Source organism: Neolamprologus brichardi, chromosome 6 (assembly GCF_056152115.1).
Source record: "Neolamprologus brichardi isolate AB-2024 chromosome 6, ASM5615211v1, whole genome shotgun sequence".
NCBI classification, from domain to species: Eukaryota; Metazoa; Chordata; class Actinopteri; order Cichliformes; family Cichlidae; genus Neolamprologus; species Neolamprologus brichardi.
In genome coordinates, this window is record NC_142109.1 from 1197237 (window position 1) to 1216048 (window position 18812).

The 18812-nt window shown below is 41.3% G+C and overlaps 1 protein-coding gene across 1 annotated transcript in view; it reads right to left on the bottom strand.

Moving 5' to 3' along the window:
* Window positions 1-17235, bottom strand: part of LOC102778406 (apoptosis-stimulating of p53 protein 2-like) — a 33568-nt gene extending 16333 nt beyond the window's left edge. Inside the window, exons 1-5 of the mRNA XM_087842379.1 lie at window positions 16874-17235; window positions 4271-4418; window positions 3881-3994; window positions 758-834; window positions 130-231 (exon numbers count right to left, since the gene is read on the bottom strand). Coding sequence (XP_087698505.1) covers window positions 130-231; window positions 758-834; window positions 3881-3994; window positions 4271-4418; window positions 16874-16927 — 495 coding nt within the window. The 5' untranslated portion in view covers window positions 16928-17235. The remainder of the gene's footprint in view (window positions 1-129; window positions 232-757; window positions 835-3880; window positions 3995-4270; window positions 4419-16873) is intronic.
* Between the last annotated feature and the right edge of the window lie 1577 nt (window positions 17236-18812).

Here is an 18812-nt window from a genome sequence, read left to right on the forward strand (position 1 = left end):
AGTTAATAAGCATCCATAGGCAACTGCAAGAGGTTATTGTGAACTGCATTTAAAATAGTATCAGCATCAATATAAGTGGTAACACCAGTAGTAGTAACAGTAGTAATAGTTGTGTATGGTGTGTTTTACCTTGGAGGCCAGCAGCTGCTGCTGAGCACTGATCTGCTGCTGCTGTCGGGTTGCCAGGTCGTGCAGCTCATTCAGCGTCATGTCCAGACAAGGAGCTGAAACCTGTAACGCAGATACAGTCAGAGTTCACTTTCACACAGACAGAAATACTAAAAGACACATTACACAGTCATTTACGGCAGCGGTCCCCAACCCCGACTCATGGACCGGTACCCGTCCATGAGTCGTTTGGTACCGGGCCGCGAGAGTTCAGGCTTGGATGTGAAATTCATGGTTTCAGGGTTTTTGTCGGTTTTTAGCATTATTCTTTTTATCGTTTTTATCGTTAATTTGGTTTCTCTGGGTCTTTCCCGTGTGTTATGAATAAATCTTCTTTTTTTTTAGTATGGGTACTGGTTTTATTCTGTTGCATTTATCCGCGACACCTTAAAGGCCGGTCCATGAAAATATTGTTGGACATAAACCGGTCCGTGGCACAAAAAAGTTTGGGGACTGCTGATCACAGAAATTCACAATGCAATATCTATGAATGTGTTTGAAGGGATTCATGTTAGTCGGTAATAAAAATGTAAGCCAAGGCAAAACACACTGATTTATTTTCATCAAAATCACAGTAAAAGTCTCTCACCCCATTCTCCAGACATCTCTCCAAAGAGGCTTTCACCTGGTTTCTCTTCATCATCTGATCTGCAGCCCTGGATCCAACTGGACACAAAACACAGTAAATACTAATGAAGAATTGAATCATTTTAGCCATGCTCTACTGCCTATCCAGTGTTGGTGCAGAGGATGGTCGGGATAAGCCAAGATTGACAACAATGTATATAAACACATAGTGAGTGAAAAAGGTGAATGACAATAAAATACTAGTGCATAATAATAAGCCCCCAGCAGCCTTAGTTACTCAGCAGTCAATTGCTGAGTAACTAAGGGGGAATTCAGGGTCACTTGATTCAGCCCTAACTATACGTTTAGCAAAAATAAAAGTTTTAAGCCTAATCTTGAAAGTAGAGATAGTGTCTGTCTCCCGAATCCAAACTGGAAGCTGCTTTCACAGAAGAGGGGCCTGAAAACTGAAGGCTCTGCCTGCCATACTTTTAAATACTCTGGGTACAACAAGTAAGCCTGCAGTGCGAGAGCGTAGTGCTCTAATCGGGTGATATGGTACTATAAGGTCATTAAGATGAGATGGGGCCTGATTATTCAAGGCCTTGTATGTGTCAAGATTCTGGGTCATTTGACCCAGCGTTCTTAGTTTTCCTGTGTTCCTGCGTCATGTTCAGTTCATTTGTTATTCTATTCTCGCGGGCAGTGGCTGAAGCAAAAACTCAGAGGTGGGAGGAGTTCAGAGAGGCCATGGAAAAACACTTTCGGACTCCCTCGAAGAGATTCTGGCAAACCATCAGACGACTCAGGAGGAGAAAGCAGTGCTCCACCTGCAATGTGTATAGTGCGGGTGGAGCGCTGCTGACTTCTGACTGAAAACATAGTCGGGCATTGTAAGGAATACTTTGAGGACCTCCTTAATCCCACTGGCACGTCTTCTGTGGAGGAAGCAGAGTCTGAGGGGGACGACTAGCCTATCTCCGGGGGCGAGGTCACTGGGGCAGTTAAACAACTCCTTGGTGGCAGAGCTCCTGGGGTGGATGAGGTCCGCCCTGAGATCCTGGAGGCTCTGGATGTTGTAGGGCTGTCTTTGTTGACATGCCTCTACAATGTTGTGTGTAGATCAGGGGTGGTTCCTCTGGATTGGCAGACCAGGGTGGTGATTCCCATCTTTAAGAACGGGGACCAAAGGGTGTGTTCGAACTATAGGGGGCTCACACTCCTCAGCCTCTCTGGGAAAGTCTATGCCAGGGTGCTGGAAAGGAGAGTCCACCCGTTAGTCGAACCTCTGATACAGCATTAACAATGCGGTTTTCATCCTGGTTATGGAGCACAGGATCACCTCTTTACCCTCTCAAGGATACTTGAGGGTGCATGGGAACTTGCCCAACTAATCTACGTGTGTTTTGTGGACTGGGAGAAGACCGTGTCCTTCAGACTCCTGCTTCGGGAGTATGGGGTGTCTGGTCCATTGCTTCAGGCCATTCGATCCTTATACAACCGTTGCAAGAGCTTGGTCCGGATAGCTGGCAATAAGTCGGACTCATTCTTGGCCAGGGCTGCCCTTTGTCACCGATTCTGTTCGTAATTTTTATTTGACAGAATTTTGAGGTGGTGAACGGCTTTTAGTTGGGTGGTCTCAGAATCTCATCTCTGCTTTTCACAGATGATGTGGTTCTGTTGGCTTCATCGGATGATGGCCTCCAGCTCACACTGGAACAGTTCGCAGTTGAGTGTGAAGTGGTGAGGATGGGGATCAGCACCTCCAAATCTGAAGCCATGGTCCTCAGCCAGAAAAGGGTGGAGTGCCCACTCTGGGTCAGTGACGAGTTCCTGCCCCAAGTGCAGGCATTTAGGTATCTCGGGGTCTTGTTCACGGGTGACGGGAAAAGGAAGCGAGAGATCAACAGACGGATTAGTGATGCGGACACTATACTGGTCTGTCATGGTGAAGAGAGAGCTGAGTTTAAAAGCGAAGCTCTTGATTTACCGGTCGATCTACATCCCTTATGTACCACGAGATGTGGATAGTGACCGAAAGAACGAGATCACAGATACTCCTTAAGGGTGACTGGCTCACCCTTCAGAGGAAGGGCGACTGGCCTTTCCCTTGGAGATAGGGTGAGAAGTTCGGCCATCTGGGAGGGGCTCAGAGTAGAGCCGCTGCTCCTCCACATCAAAAGGAGCCAGTTGAGGTGGTTTAGGCGTCTGATAAGGATGCCTCCTGGGTGAGGTGTTCTGGGCATTTCCCACCGGGAGGAGGCCCCGGGGCAGACCCAAGACATGCTGGAGAGATTATATCTCTCGGTTGGCCTGGGAACGCCTTGGTGTTCCCCCAGACAAGCTGGAGGAGGTGGCTGGGGAGAGGGAGGTCTGGGCTTTTCTGCTTAGATTGCTGCCCTCGCGACCCGGCCCTGGATAAGCGAAAGAAGATGGATGGACAAACGAGTGAAAGCAAAGTAACCTACAAGATACACCGTGCTCATTCGGACCTTCAATAGTGCCAATATTTTCTGTAAATTGTAATACACTGTCAAGCGAATTAGAGGAACACTCACCTTTTTACTTTTCAAACACAAGCATCTGTACTTCTATTAAAAATGTGAAAAATGTGTGTTCTTTTGCCACCTCTGTATATCAACTAATAGATGGATAGAGGTATATCTGTATATTTACAAAGGGGATACACCAGTACTGCCACTCCACTGAGTTAACCACAGGATCCATACCTGCCATCAAAAGTGAGAGGATGGATACTGTCTATCAAATTCTTCATAATTAACATTCAATTGATTACTTATAATTAGAAATTAGCTTAGACCTAAATGTTGGACCTAAATCATAACCTGTACTGTAGTTACGGCTGTTTGGACAATTTTTTCTTTTTAAATTTTACATTTTTTTAAGTGAGCATATGTTATGTCCTTCAAGAAATGTTAGACTGATGTCTTAGCACAATCATCAAAACACCAAATGAGGTAGGAGTTTTTGGAAGAAATATGCTTCTTCACTTTAGTAGATTTCCAGAGAATTGTGTATGAGTGCCAAATAGTACTGAGACTGTTCTGGTGGTGTGTGGTCCTTTATTAACTAACACAGTATGTCAGTTTTTTAATTACCGTTAGCCATTAAGTTTCTTTCTTACCTGATTCTCGTCCAGGTGCTCTTTGGTGACGGAGGAGATAACGTACCTCTCCCCTCTGCTGTCCTGATCGCTGCAACACCTCCAGCATCTGTTCTCCTTCTCCAACAACACGTTCTGATTGATTGAAAAAAGCACACAACGTTAAAGAATATAACATTAACCTTTTGTTACAAAAAGAGATGGAATGAATCAATCATGATATAATTACACCATAGGGCCAAAAACTATGTGTGAAAATATAAGTCTTATCACCTGAAAGTCACATTGTGGCTACTTTTGAAATATAGCTACAACCATATCAGTGTTTGTGTATTTGAGGTTCCCGTGAATGAATACTGCAATTTATCCAAAACTAGCAGTTTGGATATCTACTTGACACAAGAAACTCACCTGAGCCTCTCAATATCTCAGCCAGATAGCAGTCGGACTCGCCAGGCTCCTTGCAGAGCTCCACCACATCTCTGCACAGTGTCTCTGGTGTGATGGGGACTTCACTAAAGTGTTGGTTATTGTTGCTGAGGTACACAGTTAGGAACATCTACAATTACAAAATACATTTTGGTAATAAGAATTCAGGGTTCATTTATTTGCCAGATGTTGAGAAACCAGCTGCTAGTGTCAACACCACTTCATGAGTTCTAGAAATTGAATGGGTGACCTAGAGTACCAAACTGAGGGTAGCAGACTATGCAGAGGTGCCCAGACTTCCCTCTAACCAGCTACACGAACAACACTGTGCATAAGTCGAATGCTGATTGGCTGAAATTGGAAACCGAATGATAGTGGATATGTCTGTGTAGGTTCTCAGTCATCCAGGTAATGGTATTTGGGACAAAACAGGACTGGACATCTTTGTGAAGATGAAGATGTTTGTGAAGATGTTTCATCTCTCAATGAGATAAAGCCAGGCAAGTCAGCCTTTGCTACTTGCACTCCACGTGACAGAAAAAGCAAATGCTGGATGGAAACTCCTGAAGCGGTTACATGGTGGAAAACCATTACTTTAAGCAACTAGTTAAAAAGGAAGAAACAACATCCCAGGTAAAGTACTTTAGTTACTTTCAATCTAAAGTGTTAATTATTTAATTTATACTTAACTTAAACTTACAGTTGACTTATGATGTGTCATAGAATATTGTGTCACTACGATTGCACTATAATGCTGCTGCTGGCACGTTGTTTCAATAGACTACCTTTAAATTAGGAAGACTGTCATCAAGGACAGTAGCTCACTTGAAAAGCAGGACGAGAGATCCGCGTCATTGATTTACAGCTGTGAGCTTGTATTACTGGGTCTGTACCTTAAAATAATAAAGTACCTTGAGGCCAATTTTGTTGTGATTTGGTGCTATATAAACAAAACTGAAACTGAATTGAAAGGAACTGAGCATCAACAAAGCATTTTTTATATTGTCATACAATATAATTATTGCAAATTTTCTTAAAATCTCGTGATATAATTTTGAGGCTATATCACCTCCTTCTATAAAGGAGGCAGCCTAATCAGACGCCAGAACTACCTCAACTGTCCTCTTGCAATGTGGTTGAACGGTCTACTTCCTGCATGACCAAAAGCTTCACTCTGCTACTCAGACAACCCTTGGATGAGGTTCATTCTGCTACTCATGCTCATATGTTTTGGTTAATACCCACTCATAAGCATAACCATAAGTAAAACTCAACCAGTAACATCATAAGATCACCAACCTCACTTTCACAACAGACCTGTACAACATCCACAAACTTAAAATAGTTCCAAGGGCTGTCGGGTTTCCAATGTTCTGTTTAAAGTGTTAAAACCAAAATCATTGGAATAGTCCGTCAACAGACTGTGTTCAGTAAAACAGCATGCAACATAACAGTTTCACTGAAAACAAAACCTGCCCTTTTCACCTTTATTGCAGCTTTTGTGCTATTTACAACTATTACAGATATTTGTGGACAGAACTCCCATGATGCAATGAGCCATCTGTTACTCCAGCAGGGTAGGCCCACAGCCAGATTACTTCCCACAGCCTGCCAACCTGCGTGGATGCAGCACTCAGCACTTTCCAGCCTTTACTTATCCTGTGAACTAGGCACTAACCAACAACATGCTCAAAGGCTTATCAGAGCTTCTTCTAAGGTTTCCCATCCACAAAGCTGGTCTAAGGATTAAAATCTTCAACTTGACATCCCTGAGCTGGCTTTTCTCATTTTGCACAGCTCTTTCTGCCCTGATTTCTGTTTTATTCATTCCAGTCAATGTGGTCTGGAAAAAGCTCAAAAGAACAAAAACATATATGATGCATATGCCAACAAGATATAAAAAGAGAGGGGCTGAGCATTCAAAAAAGACAAAACAGTATTTTAAGCTAAATGCTACTGCAATGGAGGTGGAGTCACACTCTTCTACCACAGAGTAAATATGAAGAGAAATGAAGCAAGTGTAACCTTAAAAGAAAAGCATGGAAATAGTGTTGTGCAGGTTAAGAGTGTCAGAATCATGAGTTTGAAGCTGGAAATCGAACGTCAGTGCTGAAGTTAGAAAGGCAAGGTTGAGATGGTTTGGACATATATAGAGGAGGGATATACTGGACAAAGGATGTTTGAAGGTGGAGCTTCAGGAGCCACCAACCTTCCAATTAGTAGATCACCTGCTCCACCTCCTGAGTTACAGCAACCCCCAAGAAGTTCATGGATAAAAGAGGGGGTGGCGTGACAGAAAAGGATGCCCGGGATAGTGTGAGATGAAGGCAGACGATATGCTGTGGCGACTGGTGACGGGAACAGCCAAAAGAAGAAAAAGAACAATTCTAACCATGTTTTTGAAAATTGTATATAGTGACCTAATTAATAATAAGATCACTATATCATTATTGGTAATAATATTATCACCTAATATATATAATAAATATAAATACACTAGTATTCATTTTGCAAACATGTAAGTTTTCTAAGTCAGTCAGGCTTTCATTTGTTTGTACTCACATTTGTAAAGTTGTTTGTGAAGTACAAATCAACTATACAAATATTGATAACATTTAGGTTTGTACATGAAAGTTTCAATGCATGATTTATGCACGCTGTTTGTGAATGAGGGCCAATGTATGCTTGTGCCATCATCGTGGTGGAGGCGTGGTCCCTGGCTCAGCTGCAGGGGGAGGGATGGCGCAGTGAGCTCAAAGGGCAGGGCCAGGGAGGCTGGAGGGCCAGGTGGAGATAATCAACCAAACAAGGTTTCTCCCTTCAGCGAGGTCGGACACGAGAGGAGAAGTGTGTGTGCGGGATGGAAGCTGGCTGGTGTGTGTGCCGAACCAGAGTGCACAATCAATTTAGGAACAAAACAGTTACACAATCGAAAGAGCGGCGTGTCGGGTCACGGTCCTTTACAGTGGTGCCGAAACTCAGCTGGTATGCCAGACTCACATCGCTCGGGCTCCGACACCCTCCCCCGGTTCAGGAGGGACTACAGCGTTCCGGTAAGGAGTCAACGGGGTATGCGCCATGCTTTGGGGGACACGGTCTGTGCGCAGAGCCTTATGCACCAAAGCTTGGTTCGCCCCGGCGCATTGCTGAAAGCGGAGTGTGTATTGGTGAAATGTGTTCATGGTGATATTCACAAGTGTCCCGAAGTGCCGCTGATATTGAAATACAAGGTCAAAACACACAGTTACCCGCGCCTGTCCCCTGATTGCGGGTACGAATTGAACAGCGTTTAATAACGTGTTGGGGACAGTACACGGGGATGCAATCACATCATGTGCTCAGTGGCGACGTCCGTCACTGATTCCGGGGGCGGAGGGTCTTTGCCCAAGTGATAGAAATTGATGATCACGTGGTGCGCCCTGAGGCTGTGTGGACCTAGCCGCTCTTTGTGTCATTAAAAGAGGCTTTATCGAGTGGGTCGTGACACTCGCACAAAGCAGACATACCCAGTTGAGGGGAAACAGGCCTCCACCTGTAAAACATTCCTGTTTTAGGTCTGTCTCATTGTTGGCATTCTAGTGCACATGTTAGTGATTTCATTAACACCAAAGCAGCTGAAACCAATTTACAACCCTCTTTGTTGTAAGAGGCCTGGTTAAGGTGTAACAGGAGAAAACGGTATTGGTTGATCTTGGGGGGAACACAAGTATGTGAGCTAAATGTCACTGAGTCCATCCAAAAAGGTCTTGAAACAGTTTACTCAAAACCACAAATACAGTCGACCGAAATGAGAGCTCAACTGCAAATACACAAAGGGATAAATTACTGGGCATATGGATGTGACGTTGAGTCTTACTGATCATTTCTGACAAATCAGTGGGTACTTCAGTGCACACAGTTTACCTTTTTAGTCACTAACCTGAGGATTGCTTGTCAGAGATTCTATAGGAATCAATTCAATACAGAACTAAAGCAAAATAACTTTCATATATGCAACATTCAGTCTTCTTGGTTTTTTGAATTTGTTCGTGTGCTTTCTATTTTTTCTGCAAGACAGTCGTGTGAGGAAAAGATGAGAACTAAAATGTCTCACATGGATATAACTGTGAAAAAGTGACTACCATGGAGAATCTGGACTTCAGGCTTTGAAACAGTGTCACCATGGCAGAGCTAAAATGGGCAGCTCCAAGCTTGTCAATGCCAGCGATTAGGCACCCATGAGGTCACACATGAGTGGGATTTTTTTTCAAATTAAATAAAAGAATCTTTTCACTTTAGTCCTAATTACTATAAGAAAGGTTGCTAAGGGCGTTGTTAATTTTATTGGTCTCGTTCAGTCAAACTGAAAGTTTACTCTGCAAACGTAAATGAACATTGTCAGAAAGAAAAGTGTAATCTTGTATTTAGCCCCATTCATTTCTCCTGGCCTTTTAGCTCTTAAGAACGATTGTTTTATGTTATTGCAGGCTACAGTAGCTGTTCTTGTCAACAGAAAATGGAAATACTCAAGAAATTTAAGTTGCAATAGTGTTAGAAATAATAAAACCAACAAAGACTCTGAAAGAGATTTAACGGGCTCAGTGAGAAGCCGTCAACCAGCCTGCCTACTGTCCTACATAAAGAAAACTGGAGCAATGCTGTCTTCCTTCAGGTTCAGACAAAGTGGGCCACTGTCACCAGACCAGGAAACACTGCAGCCAATCAGAGATGGTGGAGGAAAGAAAGTTTCTCTTGGGAGTCTCTTGTCATTGGTACCACTGATTCCTGAACATCAACAGATCTTAAAAACAGACTACATTTGTGAGTGCGTGCACTTTTTTCACCTCAGTCACCTTCAGTCAGTTTCAATTGTAGCTCTGATTAAAATGGGTAACATAAATAGTCAGCTGAGATGAGTAACACTTCACACCAGGCATTTCCATAAATGTCTGCCCAGAAGCACCAGCTGTCAATCGTTGCAACCTGTTTGTGAGCAAAACATGTAATAGACACACCGGTCCACTGTGACCATTTCACGCTTTCTTTCCAAAAGTGAAATGGGCATGCATGCTGAAGCTACAGTACCAGCAGGAGGGGATGATATAATCAAGTTGTCTTTTCTCTTCCACGTTCCAATAAAAATGTACATGTGGCCTGTTACGTTGGACACTGAATTATTATTAACATTAACTAGAAAAATTTGCATTTCCTGCGAAAATGCTGTGTGGATGCCTTAATGCTGAAGATGTCTGCTGAAAAAAGGTGTTGCCCTGAGTAGGATTCGAACCTTGCCCTTTTGGTTTCAAGGCGGCTAGTCATCTCACTGAGGCAAACTCATTCGCACAAAGAAGAGGTGGAGAGACTGAAAACTTTGCAAAAAAAAAGGGGAATCAGCAGAATTTCTGCTGAAAAGAGTTTTTTCTGAAAACAGCTGAGATTTGTGCTGATAAGAGGTGAAAAGGGTAAAAATTTTGCTGAAAAGAGTTGAATGAGCAGAATTTCTGCAGAAAGGATGGAAAGAAGCAGAAAGTTGCGCTGAAAAGAAATGAATCAGCATAATTTCTGCTCAAAAGAGTTTTTTCTAAAAACAGCTGGGATTTGTGCTGATAAGAGGTGAAAAGGCTGAAAATTTTGCTGAAGAGTTCAATCAGCAGAATTCTGCTGACAAGAGGTTTTTGCTGAAAACAGCTGAAAAAGCTGGGATTTGTGCTGATAAGAGGTGAAAAGGCTGAAAATTTTGCTGAAAAGAGTTCAATCAGCAGAATTTCTGCTCAAAAGAGTTTTTTCTAAAAACAGCTGGGATTTGTGCTGATAAGAGGTGGAGAGACTGACAATTCTGTTGAAATGAGCAGAAGCTGCTGAGAATTGTGGTGAGAAGAGGTGAAAAGGCTGAAAACTATTCAAAAAAAAAAGGGGAATCAGCAGAATTTCTGCAGAAAGGATGGAAAGAAGCAGAAAGTTGCGCTGAAAAGAGATGAATCAGCATAATTTCTGCTCAAGAGTTTTTTCTAAAAACAGCTGGGATTTGTGCTGATAAGAGGTGAAAAGGCTGAAAATTTTGCTGAAAAGAGTTCAATCAGCAGAATTTCTGCTGAAAAAAGCTGAATGATTAGAATTTCTACTGAAAAGAGGTGAATGAGCAGAATTCTGCTGACAAGAGGTTTTTGCTGAAAACAGCTGAAAAAGCTGGGATTTGTGCTGAAAAGTAGTGAAAAAATGTAAAATTCTGCTGAAAAGAGTTCAATCAGCAGAATTTCTGCTCAAAAGAGTTTTTTCTAAAAACAGCTGGGATTTGTGCTGATAAGAGGTGAAAAGGCTGAAAATTTTGCTGAAAAGAGTTCAATCAGACCTCTCTGTATTGAATCGTATCGGTTATTAACCTCTGTCTCTCTTCCACAGCATGTCTTTTATCCTGTCTTCCTTCTCTCACCCCAACCGGTCGCAGCAGATGGCCCCGCCCCTCCCTGAGCCTGGTTCTGCCGGAGGTTTCTTCCTGTTAAAAGGGAGTTTTTCCTTCCCACTGTCGCCAAAGTGCTTGCTCATAGGGGGTCATATGATTGTTGGGTTTTTCTCTGTATCTATGAAGCGCCTTGAGGCGACATTTGTTGTGATTTGGCGCTATATAAATAAAATTGAATTGAATTGAATTGAACATCATTAATTTCAATCATGGAGGAAAAAACCCTGTGAAATCCTGGAAACACTGCTGCACCCATAGTAGCTGAAAGTGGAAACGTGTGAAAGCTGAAATATTAAAAAGCCCCGAAGAGTGAACCTGCTAGTCAACAGGCGGCGAGCCTTAAAGTCCTGTGGCCTCAGCTCCTAATCCAGCCAGGAATTAGAGCTGCATCACGCTGCTTAATACTACCACAACCCCCCACTGCTGTGTGGGATGAAATTAACGATCCATCTACTGTCTGAAAGAGGTCAACAGCTTCGTCTTAACAATGATCAAAATGGAGTCACCTCGTAATCCTGTTATTGACTCGCCAACAATTGAGACGTCACAACAGAAGCAGACAAACACACATGGATACATATAGTTCAGCTTTAATCAACAAAAGAAACGTATTACATAATTTTAGCAAATTAAAAACATTTTAAGCTGTTTTTGTTGCTACTCAGATTACAACTGCAAACATTTTTATTTTATTTTTTTTAATACTGGTGCTGATGTAGATTTCTATGAAAGCACCAATGACTACAAATGTGACAGTTAATAAATCTAAACATTTAACACAGTAGATCACTGATTTAATTAAATCATTTGATTATTATAATTAACTAGACAAATTAGGAAATTCTGTCAAATATTTCTGTAGATCTGAAATCCTGAGATCAGAAGCTCAAAACTGAAGCTAATTTGAAACATTATCAGACGAGACCGGGGAAAACCAAAGGTCAAAGAATATTGGTTTTGATCTCAGCGTGCTTTATTTATAACAGAGTGTTAAATCACAACTAAACTGACTGAAAACACATTTCGCTGTCAATGTGCCGACTGTTTTCATTCACTCATTCAGTATCTGTCCTGTTTCTGCTCAGGGCAACATGCTGACAGCTGCCACACTGCAGGTCACATCCCAAATGTTTTGTAGGCACTGTGGAGGGCTGTAGCCATATGGCTACCAGCATCACATGACATGCCAATATTGGATAAACAATACACACGACCCCATTGTCTAGGACGCTCCCACAGTGAGCAGTATAAACGCAGAATGCTTCCAGACATCTGTTGTTCACATTGTCTTCCTTGACTGGCACTGTTTTGTTAGATTATATTGGGAGATGTCCCACCTGCTGACTAATCATCTATAAAGTCATACCTTTTGATAAAGTGTATGTTATGATGCTATTGGTGTCTGTAACCCACCTACCAACTTATAATATTACACTACACACTATTAATAAAATCTACCTACCTAGTAACGCCTGTCATCAGCAGTGTTTAGCATTGTTTGTGCTTATAAACATGCAGTGTGTATATATGTGTACATGTATAGCTGAGCTGAGCTTTCAGCTCAAAGCAGTCTGGCCATTTTCCTCTGACCTCTGGCATCAACAAGGGATATTACACCAGAGGTCTGCTGCTCACTGGATACTTTCTGTTTTTCAGACAGTTTTCTGTCAACCTAAACATAATCCCAGGAGTTTCTGGAAATGCTCAGGCTAGTTTGTCTGGCGCCAACATGCAATGTCACTTAAATCACCTTTCCTCCTTACGCTATCTCTCAGTTTGCACTTCAGCCACTCGTCTTGTCCATGTCTACATACCTAAATAGATCAATGCACTGAGTTGCTGCCATCTGATTAGCTGATTATATACTTATTTAAACACGTTAGCATATTGGCCAACATATATGGTGAAAACCAATTTTCTTACTGATGTCTGTCAGAGGATGTCAACAAGAAGGTGACTTTTCTACATTTGAATGTTTAGCGCAATTTTATACATTGAACATGAAAGAATGGAAGTACTCTCACTGTCAAAATGCTTCTGCCTAAAGATGTAAACAAAGCCAGAGCGGGACGAGTCTGACTTTATCGTCACCTTTGAGACCTGAATATCAGCACCAGGGTGATGCTGCAAACTAACATGAAGGCTACAAATGCTTTAGCGCCTCATCGCCTAAGGAATATTAAATAAAGAGTGTTCCCATATGACCTTGAATCGCGTGTGTGTGTTAGTGAGTGTGCTAGTGTTAATTTCTGGTCACTGTGGCAACAGTTACCAAGCAGCACAATGAGCTCCACTGAGCTCAGCCTGGAAGATTATGAGGATGCAGTTTAATGAATAGGGTGTGCTGCCTTTTTAAAGGCAGCTTTTATGTAACATTTAAGGCTTGCTTCACTATCTTGAATCACAAGAACTGGTCCTTTTATGCTTTTCTGTTTTTTTTTCCCTCTTATATACATATACACAAACATAGTATATGTGTATGCTTTTATAGTGTTGGAGGTTTAAGTAGACAAGGACAAAGTCTTAGATACAAAGGTCAGCAAATGTTCAGGTAATCTCTACAGGCTGCTCTCAATGTTTCACTTTAGACTTTTAAAAAAAATCTGGTTTCTAAATTATATGTATAATAATGTTATTACAGTTCTCCAAAACATTGTAAATCACAAAATGGTCAGATTTAAATATACTGTAATAAATGAAAACATATGCTTGTAAAGAAAACAAAATATTACCAAAAGTATCAGGTTGAACCTTTTATTTTAAACATAATATTATATTCCTTATCTTCTGCTGGAAAATACTGACGTCTCTTTTTCCCCCCATTGCAGTAAGGTTTTCCTGTCTGGTTAACAGATAATCTGATCCTGGTCCTCCACCTGTTTCCTTCTTTTTCTTGCAGTCTGGACGTCAAAGTTAATATGAAAAACGAACAAAAAAAGACTGACAAACGTTTTGTTTTGGGGTTTTTTTGTTTTGTGAGCCACAGTGACTGTCTCAGCAGAAACAATACTGACAACTTCCACTATTTAAAAATAGAGCTCTGTGGTTTTCTTGAACTCTTCTAACTGCAGTGGAAATACTTTCAAATCTCATACTTTTAATTAAGATTTCTCCCACTTATTCTGAAATCATGTTTCAGCAGTGGTAGCGTATTAGCAGTCAGTGGACACCCTGTCTACCTGCAGAGTGGGCCTGTTGTTGATGGAGGCAGTGTACAATGTGGTGTAACGGATCTGGGGCTACTCTTGCTTGTGGGTCTCTATCAGGCTGCCAGAGAAGACGGCGTTAACATGCAAAAGAGCTCAAGTAAAACCAAGTGTTAAAAACAGTGACTGCTGTGTGTTGCATCTTTGCTGTTTCTTTTCACACTTCTCTCATTCCTGACTCTCTGCCCTTGTTTCAGTTGTAAGGGTTCTTAAACAGCGGCTTTCTACTCAGCCTGAGCACTCAAAGCACTCATTCACTGATTCATCCGAGCACTTTTTCTATGCTTAAGTGCTTTCTGTCTAACATTCACATTCCAATGGATGCATCAGTTAGGCTACGTTCACACTGCAGGCAAAAGCGCATCAAATCCGATTTTTCTGACCCTATGCGACCCATATCCGATCATGCTATGACAGTGTGAACGGCACAAATCCGATCTGGGTCCCTTTCGTATGTGGTACTGAATCCGATACATATCCAATGTTTTAGAAAGCGACTGCTGTTTGATGGTCATGTCGCATTAAATCTGTCTTTTACGTCACTGACACAAGACAGACGCCACTTATCAGCGCCGGAGAAGACATCGCGAACCACCAACCAACCTACAGATTGGTTGGTGGTTCCACCTCCTGAGCTACAGCCACCCACTTTGTCAACCAATCAACATTTGTTCATGAACATCCAGAAACCTGTAGTTGCTGTGTTGGAGGACACATTGCTCTGAATGAGAGCATAGAAGCTCCACCCATCTGCTGTTCATTATGTTGTTAATGAGGGCAGCCAATCAAGTAAAGTTGTACAAATCAGCTGACCAGGGGCTCGATTGGTTCCAGCATTCTTGATCCTGTCTGGTCACCATGTTCAGTTATGAGCTAACAGTCACATGAACACATACAACATGTCATTAACATGGAAGCTCTTCACTATGAGTGAAGTCAAACAGTTCAAAATAAACTGTAGGTGGAGCTCCATGAAAACTTAATCATAAATCGTCTTCACCCAGCTGAACATGGATATTTTAAGGAAGTTAACAAAGGTAACGTAGCTTAAGCCACAAGGAGCTCGACTGCCACAGCGCAAGCCAGCGGTCTAGGTGAGGTTTAAAAAGATCAAAGCAGTTAGAAGAGAAATTATAAAGATGAGTGAACAAGAGAAACAGGTCGATATCCTGCGATCTGCTGAATTTACAGTCAGACTAGAAAATGATGCAAGTACCTGACACTTTGTTCTATACATCTGTTACACCTGCTTTTTGTCGGTAAGGTAAAATATGTCAAAGATGAGTGCACAGAATCTCATTTGCGGTTAATCAATGGTACATTGCACTTTTACAGAGTTCAGTAATATTTGGCATTGATAAAAAATTTATTTTTGTTTTTTGATTTGTTTTTTCAACTTGTCATTTTTATAAAAATAAAGATTATTTTGAAGTGTGAATCAAAAAAGCTACATTTAGCAGCAGCATAGAGTATAATATGTGTCACCTTTACACCTTTATTTAAGACAAGTTGTGAGTAAACTGGTTGTTTTATAAGAGCTTCCTCCAAACAACCTATGTAGAAATAATGAAGTCAAGAGTAGAAGTTACTGTCTATAGAACAATAAATGAGAAGTTCATCTCACCATTTCCTCATTGATAGATTCTGTTTCCTTCAACAGAGTCTATAAAGTTCCTCTTTTGTCTGCCATCCATTAGTGTGCAAACCCCCCCACCCCCCCAATCATTAATGCAGATAACTGTAGCTGAAACACACTTAAATCCAACCAGTCAACGTGTCAGTTATCTGAATTTCAGTGAAATAATGACACTTTGGTGGTTCCCAGACACGGGACACCAGTGAAGAGTGGGACGTCTGACACGTGACAAGTACCAGAACACCACAGCCTGAAATGTCAAACTGTTCAGCAGAAGTAAGACTGAGGATGTAGCATGCACAAACAGGTCTTTTTTTATTCTCATAAACCAGAAGATTACCATCATTCCACATGAAAACAATGGTGTTAATCTATTATTAGTAGATCCACAGCTGGCCTGCTCACATCTGGTTGTGACACTGGTTGGTGCAACAGAGAAGTCTGCTGTGTTTGAGTCACTGCAGACAGACACCAGACAACTTCAAATCCTCTGTGTCACCTGCAGTTGGTCCGTGATGAGAGGAACACGTAATCCCTATTCTGTCTGATTCCACCACACTGGCATCTGTTGTCTAACTGATCCTGTTTCTCTGTTTAAGCTTCCTCACATTGTATTCAGCAGATATCTGCTAGATACAGTGTGAGGAATGGGGTTAAAATGATATACTGTAACAGAGTACTGTAATACATTTAACAGTCATAGTAATGTTACTGATCGAGTTGATTTCAGTTTGTGTTGATCAAGGAGAAAATGTGAGAACACTTTACAATTTCTAAGGAGTGTGAATGTTAAAGTTACTTTAATTTTCATTGCATGACAGGCATGACAGCACTGTGCAAACTGCACCCAACGCAAAGACACAATATCAACACAAAGCAAACCGCTAAGAACAATCATAGCCATGATTTAAAGCTGAACGTTTGCACATTAACACAAATTAAAACTACACCTAATATCTTTATTTTCAAACATAAAAAAATATGTGATTAAATATTAATTGTGTTATATGTAGTATTTATCATTACATTACAAAGTCAGAGGAAGCCAAGTACAACGAAAAAGATTAGTGCGACAAAAAAGTTTAATTTATAAAACATGACGTGTTATTTCGAGACACATTCTTATTTAAAAAATGCTTTAAAGGGATTCCACGAAGATCTCAGTGCGTGGTCCTATAAATTAAATTCGTGATGCAGCTATGTAAGGATGTGTGGTAGAAAGTTGAACTCGGAGTTTCCCCTCAGATGGTGATGACAGTTGTGCATGAATGGGTCATTAAGGCAGAATGTGATTTTCCACTCACCGGCATCATGTTGGCAGTTCCCCGCTCTGTCGCATCCACTGCAGCTGAAACCATCAAAGCTTACACCGTCAACCTCCTCTGCTGCCCGCCTCTCTCTCTGCGCTTTACTGTCACATCACATCTATATATATTGTTTTAGATTTCACCTCCTGCTCGACCTGTTGCAATGGGTACGGTGGGATGTCCTCTGGAGAAAAAAGGCAGGTCGCTTTCAGAGAGAAGAACTACACGCAGCGTTTCCACACCAGACTGCAGCTCTTGATGATCTGAGCAGAAAACAAAGCGCGGAGAGCCGAGCTGCTGCTCTCCTGCTGCGCTCCTAATCCTACTCAGCTCCCAGCATCTCACTAACGAGGCTTGGTTTTGGACTTACTCGATCATTACACAGGAACAGCACTTCCGGTCAAATCTTTTCAGAATTAAAGCGACTCTTTCTCCAGAGTATGTTTTTAACATGTACATTTTCGATTTCTGGGGATCAGAGATTTAAACCACCGTGATACTAAGTAATACACAGAGTTATGAAAAAATTAAAATTCTAGCAAAAGAAAATAAATAAATAAATAATAGAGCATCAGTGATAAATATTCACTTTGCTCTGAGAAAAGAAATTTACACATAATAATACTAGAGAATACATTTCCAAGAAAATGTTGTTTGAAAGCTGAATGAGTTTGAGTTGACTTGTTGTAATTGTTAAATTATATGGGACATTTAAGTGCAGAAGTGTTAAAAAAGATGGAGAGTTGTTCAGTTCAATTCATTTTTTTATATAGCACCAAGTCACAACAACAGTCACCTCAAGGCACTTTATATCGGAAGGTAGACCCCACAATAATACATACAGAGAAAAAAACAACAACAATCATATGACCCCCTATGAGTAAGCACTTTGGCGACAGTGGGAAGGAAAAACTCCCTTTTAACAGGAAGAAACCTCCAGCAGAACCAGGCTCAGGGAGGGGCGGGGCCATCTGCTGCGACCGGTTGGGGTGAGAGAAGGAAGACAGGATAAAGACATGCTGTGGAAGAGAGACAGAGGTTAATAACAAGAGTGATTCAGCAGAGAGGTCTATGCTAATGAGTTGTGCTAATGTTGGATTTGATTTTTTTTTATTTTTGGAGGGTGGGTGGAAAAACTCACACTACACTAGACAGCACACTACTAAATAGAAAAAAGAAATGGCAGAAAAGAATAACAGCATACAATATTAGCCTACAAATCAAGCACAATAATAATAATACAGAAAAATACAGGAAGAAATGAGAATTGAAAAGATGAATACAAATTGAATCGTTCAGTGTCTTGGTTCAAGGTTCGTGGTCCGAATCCATCATCTGGCCAGTGTGGAGTTTGCATATTCCTTACGTGGGCTCTCTCTGCACTGGATTAGGTTAACTGGGAATCTAAATTGTCCATGAGTGAGTGTGAAAGGTTCTCTGTCTCTCTGTGTTACAGAGAAACAGGCTAATCAGGGGATTTTGTTTTAATCTTTCATGAATGAACTGGAACCTGAGGTGATGGACAAATACATACATACAACGCTCTAATTAACTCTGTCTGCTTTAAGTTACCTCACACATGAGAAAATTGGAGTCCATTAGACAGATATGACTTAAACCACTGTGCCACAGTACCTTTAATATCTATGACATGTTCTAACAACTGTAATAAAAAGTGTGGTCAACAGTGTCAAACACTACACTGTCTAGCAGTACAGAGGTAAGTCTACTGTCTGAGGCCACATTTGTAACCTTCATTAATGCTGTTTGTGTACAGTGAATTCTGAATCGATTCAGTTTTATTTATATATCACGAAATTGCAACAACAGTCACCACAAGGTGCTTTATACTGTGAGGTAAAGACTACAATAATAGAGGAAAAACTCCAACAATCAAATGACCTCCTCTGAGCTCCTCTTGGTGACAGTGAAAAGG